General features: G+C 48.0%; 1 protein-coding gene across 1 annotated transcript in view; it reads left to right on the forward strand.

Annotated features, from left to right (window-relative positions):
- MXRA5 (matrix-remodelling associated 5) overlaps positions 1-5,372 on the forward strand; it is a 30,955-nt gene extending 25,583 nt beyond the window's left edge. Inside the window, exon 7 of the mRNA XM_008582681.1 lies at positions 2,353-5,372. Within this exon, the coding sequence (XP_008580903.1) occupies positions 2,353-4,261 (1,909 nt within the window). The 3' untranslated portion in view covers positions 4,262-5,372. The remainder of the gene's footprint in view (positions 1-2,352) is intronic.
- Positions 5,373-6,000: the final 628 nt, after the last annotated feature.

The following is a 6,000-nucleotide window of genomic DNA, read 5'->3' on the forward strand; positions in this document are numbered from 1 at the left end:
TTGGCGATGTCCGGAGACATTTTTGGCTGACATGGCATGGGGATGGGGAATCTACTGGCATCTAGTAGGCAGAGACCAGGGACACTGCTCAACACCCTACAGTGCACAGGACGGCCCCCATGACAGAGAATCATCCGGCCCTAAATGTCAGCAGTGCTGAGGCTGAGAAACTCTGTTTTAGCACAGAGAGTCCGTATCTATCTATGCATTTATGTCTCTGTGCAATCGATCATATCTGTCATCTATCTATCATCTACCCATGTCATTTATCTGCCTATCACCTATCTATCTACCTATCTAACTAATTTATCTATCATCTCCTTATTTCATCTATCACCTATTTATCTTCTATCAACCTAGTCAACCTATGGTATCATCTCTTTATAGCGGTGGTTCTCAATTGGGAAATTGTGCCTCTCCTTGGGGGACACTTGGCAATGCCTGGAGACATTTTGGGGCGTTACAACTGGTGGGGTGTAGCCCATTCTGGCTATTAGTAGGTAAAACCTAGAGGGGCTGCTTAACACCCTACAGTGTCCAGGATGGTCCCCACCACAGGTGTTGATTGCATCGAGGGTGAGAAACTCTGGGCTAGATCCCAAAGAGCTAATGTCTCTAAGGAAAGGCATTAATAAGTGTTTCAAAAAATAAAAGAAAGAGACAATAGAGGAAAGGGAAAATGGAATCAAAAAACATCAATGGTGATGTGGTGGTGAATCCCCAGCTGATGCTCTGTTATCAGCATTTAGCAGCTCAGGCAGGAATGCACCTCAGCATGGGTCCCAGCCCAGGACTGGAGCAGCATCAATGTTCAAGGCTCCTTCAGGGCCATTTTTTCTGGCCTCCCTGCACTGTTTCCAATGCAGCAGAAAGGATAAGAAATTTTCCTCCAGCCTGTATTTTAAACTTTAGATGGCGGGGTGGTGCCGAGAGGATTTTGCACAATCAATCCAGAATACCACATACCCAATTTATGCTGGAATGTCTTCCAGATGAGTAGGCTTCCTGCCATTTGGAGAACTGTTTTCCCTTGACTTTGGCATGGCTATAGAAGTGTTGAATGGATAGTAGTCCAAGAATGTAGTTTCAGTGTGAATTTGAGCCATTCTATTAGTCTCTCCATATAAATCATAAATAAGTCATAAATAATTATCTCCATGGCTTTATTGTGACTAAATTCTGACTTACTATATTCTTAGTAAAGTGTCATTAAACAACCCATGGGAGGCTCTGGCTACATGTCAGGACTATTTAAAAATACAGATATTGGAGCTTCACTCCTTGAAGCCAAATTCCTCATGATATAGAAGCACGTGTGTTTTTCAGATTTGCTCAGTTGATTCTGGCTGAAGATCACTGCTATAGAAGCTTGCAGATGTTTATAGACACATGCTCCTGTACACATTTTTGGATCCAAACTCCAAGGCACATTAAAATTACTATCAAATTACTTACTGAGTTATGTTGACTTGATTCTCACTTATGGGCAAAAAAAAACCATTTGGTCATTGCAGTAGATGCTTTTATTAACAATGATCAAGTTGAATTCAATCATAGACACTTAAAAAAGAGATCCACAGTACTATCCTGGACATGCAATTAGCATAATGCAGTATTTAGGAAATATGGAAGGATTAAAATGCAAAGATACCTTCCCATGACACCTTTATAATATATGTGTAATTGACATTTTTCACATGGACACTTTTAAAGTCAGAATCTCCCAAATCTTTTCACTGGATTATTCAAAACATTAGTTCTGAGTGTGTCAAGAATACTCCAGTGTTTATAAAAATGTCACATGCACAGTGAAGGCTTTCCTGTCACTCTTTCTGTGTTGCCTCTTTAAACTGAAAACCTCTCCTAAATATTAACTTGGAGGTGCTTGGGTTTCATGTGGGGGAACAGAAAGAGTAAAAATAGTGTCTCAAGCATTTTCTTCAGGAACAACTTAACCTCTTTAAAAAGGTTAACTCAGATTGATTCCCTCCATGCGTGTAGCATTTTATCTGATTCTGTTGTTATAATAAGCTGTGCAATGACTGTCCCGGAGATACCCCCCCACACACACACACAAACAGGCCTGAAGTCTTCAAATGCATTTCACACCCTGAAATAATAATCAGGCCAACGTAAGGTCAGATGCACCCAGGCGGTTGTTTTTTGGAGTAAGCCTTTTCACGTTTGGACACAATCCTCTCCAGCCTGCAAAAACTATTGCGCATTCTGCAAGTAGCAGCCAATGCACTGATTTGTCTCAGGAAAAAGTGCTTTTGTTTCACTCCAGTGACCCAAAGCCAGGGTACAGCCTTTGGGAGACTGACATCTTCTTTTTTTCTTTTTCTTCGTCAGCTTTGATACCAGAGTCAAGGTGTTCACCAACGGGACACTGGTGGTGAAATCGGTGACGGACAAAGACGCTGGGGATTACCTGTGCGTGGCCCGGAATAAGGTTGGTGACGACTACGTCGTGCTCAGGGTCAACGTGGTGATGAAACCAGCCAAGATCGAGCACAAAGAGGAGAACGACCACAGGGTCTTCTATGGGGGTGACCTGAAAGTCGACTGCGTGGCCACCGGGCTCCCCAACCCAGAGATCTCCTGGAGCCTTCCCGACGGGAGCCTCGTGAACTCCTTCATGCAGTCAGACGACAGCGGAGGACGCACCAAGCGCTATGTCGTCTTCAACAACGGGACCCTCTACTTCAACGAGGTGGGGATGAGGGAGGAAGGAGATTACACCTGCTTCGCCGAAAACCAGGTTGGGAAGGACGAGATGCGAGTGCGCGTCAAAGTGGTGGCCGGGCCCGCAGCCATCCGCAACAAGACGTACTCCGTGGTCCAGGTGCCCTATGGAGATGTGGTCACCGTAGCCTGCGAAGGCCAAGGGGAGCCTGTGCCCAGGGTCACTTGGCTGTCACCCACCAACAGGCTGATCCCCACCGCCTCTGAGAAGTACCAGATCTATCGGGACGGCACACTCCTTATCCAGAAAGCCCAGCGGTCGGACAGTGGCAACTACACCTGCCTGGTCAGGAACAGCGCAGGGGAGGACAGAAAGACGGTGTGGATTCACGTCAACGTGCAGGCGCCCAAGATCAACGGGAATCCCGACAGCATCACCACGGTGCGCGAGATAGCGGCCGGAGGGAGTCGGAAAGTCATTGACTGCAAAGCGGAGGGCGTCCCCACCCCGACCGTCTTATGGGCTTTTCCAGAGGGCGTGGTCCTGCCGGCCCCCTACTACGGAAACCGGGTCACCGTGCATCGCAACGGCACGCTGGACATCCGGAGCCTGAGAAAGAGTGACTCGGTGCAGCTGGTGTGCATGGCACGCAATGAGGGCGGGGAGGCCCGGCTCATTGTGCAGCTCACGGTGCTGGAGCCGATGCAGAAACCCATCTTCCACGACCCCGTGACCGAGAAGATCACCGCCACGGCGGGACACACCATCAGCCTCAACTGCTCTGCCACGGGGACCCCGGCGCCCAGCCTGCTGTGGGTCCTCCCCAATGGCACGGAGCTGCGGAGCGGCCAGCAGGTGCAGCGCTTCTTGCACAAGAGCGACGGGATGCTGCACATCAGCGGGCTGTCGGCGGTGGACGCGGGAGCTTATCGCTGCGTGGCACGCAACGCGGCCGGCTACACGGAGAGGCTGGTGTCCCTGAAGGTGGGGCTGAAACCCGAGACGAGCCACCACTATCACAACCTGGTCACCATCATCAACGGGGAGACCCTGCAGCTCCACTGTGTCCCCCCAGGGGGGAGGCAGGGACGTTTCTCTTGGACTCTGCCCAACGGCCAGGTGTTGGAGGGTCCCCAAGCCCTGGCGCGCTTTTCCCTTTTGGAAAACGGCACCCTCACTGTGCACGAGACCTCGGTGTTCGACAGGGGGACGTACGTGTGCAGGATGGAGACCGAGTACGGGCCTTCGGTCACCAGCATCCCGGTGATAGTCATCGCTTATCCGCCTCGGATCACCAGCGAGCTCACACCGGTCATCTACACCCGGCCCGGGAACACCGTGAAAATCAACTGTATGGCCATGGGGATTCCCAAAGCGGAGATAACGTGGGAGCTGCCGGACAGATCGCAGCTGTCGGCCGGAGCGCAGGCCCGCCTGTACGGAAACAGATTCCTGCACCCGCAGGGGTCGTTGAGTATCCAACATGCCACGCAGAGGGACGTGGGCTTCTACAAGTGCACCGCGAAGAACATCTTGGGCAGCGACACCAAAACGACTTATGTCCACGTCTTCTGAAGCGCCCACCGGAGCGCGTGGCTTAGCCAGGGAGTACAAAGCTGCCTTTGTAAGGAAAGCCAGGCCTGGGGGGAGGGGGGTGATTTGCAGCTTTAAGGGGCGTGGTGGCCCCCCGGTGGGTTTCAAGTTGAGGGTGACCTTGACCAGAGTGACACAGACATGGGAAGGGGAACTGAGCCTCTGCGCGAACTTTCTTTCATGTTTGCAGCATGCCTGTACCTGGGTTCTCGCTGCAATTTCGGTTTTGCAAATGCCACTGGACCGCCCTCATGACAATTCACTGAGAATAAACCCTAGTAGAGGTTAACTGTGCCTCCACACCCCACTGAAGGTGCATCACCTAGTTAACCCGCTGCTGTTTTAACGTGATTGAACGTGCCAGAAGGAGGACTCATCTTTGAATGATTTCCTCCATCACTTCCAGCTTGCCCAGTAAGGGTTTAAAACCAGAGTGATCGACTATTTTTGCTCATTTGTTTTTCCAATTCCCAGTTTCACACATTACAGGTGCCATCTTATATGGGAAAAAAATAGAAAAAGAAAAAAAAAGCCACAACTTTCTCCCTGGAGTTCTTTTTATATAGTGATAAAATATAGAAAAAAAAATATATATATATATTCTTTCTAATCAGACGATGAGACTAGAAAGAGAAATACTTTTTGTCTCGTTAAAAATAATAAATTATTGGTCTTTACAAGACTTGGATACATTACAGCAGACATGGAAATGCAATTAAATAACTTTAAAAAAAGGCCTCCCCCACCTCCTTCAAATTCAATAACCACTGTTATATTACTTTTCCCAGGAGGCTGGGATGTTGGATTTCCTTGTATATGGAGTTTATCTTGAAAGCGGTGGTAAAGGGAAATGAGAGTACAGAAAGGAGAAAGCTAAGTCTCAACCCCAGAGAACTGGATCCAGAGCTTCCAGAAAAGCCTGGAAACTTCTCTGCAGTGTCCGAGCTATCCATCCAGTCCAAGCAGCAGCCCCTGCCCCGGGTCAGTCTGTGCCCACAGACAGTACAAGAGCTGTTATTTCCATGACTGCTTTACTGTATTTTTAAGGTCCATATAGTGTACATTTGATAATAAAATAATATTTTCCAAATAACTGGTCAGTGGTGACAATGACATTTTTAAGAGCTTCAAATAAATTTGGGTTTTAATCAGAATGGTTGGAAAAACTGCTTTTACCCATTACGTTTGAATAGTTCTATTCTTTATAGCCTTTCAACAGGTAAGGAAACTGAGTCAAAGGCAGAGGTTCAAATGACGTATTGGACAGACAAGAAGGCAGGGCCTGACCCTCGGTTTCATATGGTGACAATTCCCATACAGAGGCAGAAATATAAGGACTACGAGACAACAGAGGTACAGAACATCCTCCAGAAATTTTCTTTTTATTTTTGCAAAAAAAAAACATCTAAGGGTCCAAGTGCTGGCATTCCTCAAATACACAAAACTATCATTCTTTTGATTTCTCTGAGAGGAAGGGAAAAAAAAGCAAACTTAAGATAAATATTTGGGAAGAACAGGACAGTCTGCACTTTAAGAACGGCAGTGCCAGCCGCAGTTGAAGAATGCCAGTCGCTGAAACGGAAGAGTGCCTGGTGTTTTACGACTCTGGGAAGCACAGAGTCTCATTTGTCACTGTGTTTATCTGCTGTCTATGCACAGCTCTTACTGCATCCCAGGCACAAAGAGATGCCCTGGGAATATGGAGATGTGTAGGAAACAGG

Source organism: Galeopterus variegatus, unplaced genomic scaffold (genome assembly GCF_000696425.1).
Source record: "Galeopterus variegatus unplaced genomic scaffold, G_variegatus-3.0.2 Scaffold94, whole genome shotgun sequence".
Taxonomy (NCBI): domain Eukaryota; kingdom Metazoa; phylum Chordata; class Mammalia; order Dermoptera; family Cynocephalidae; genus Galeopterus; species Galeopterus variegatus.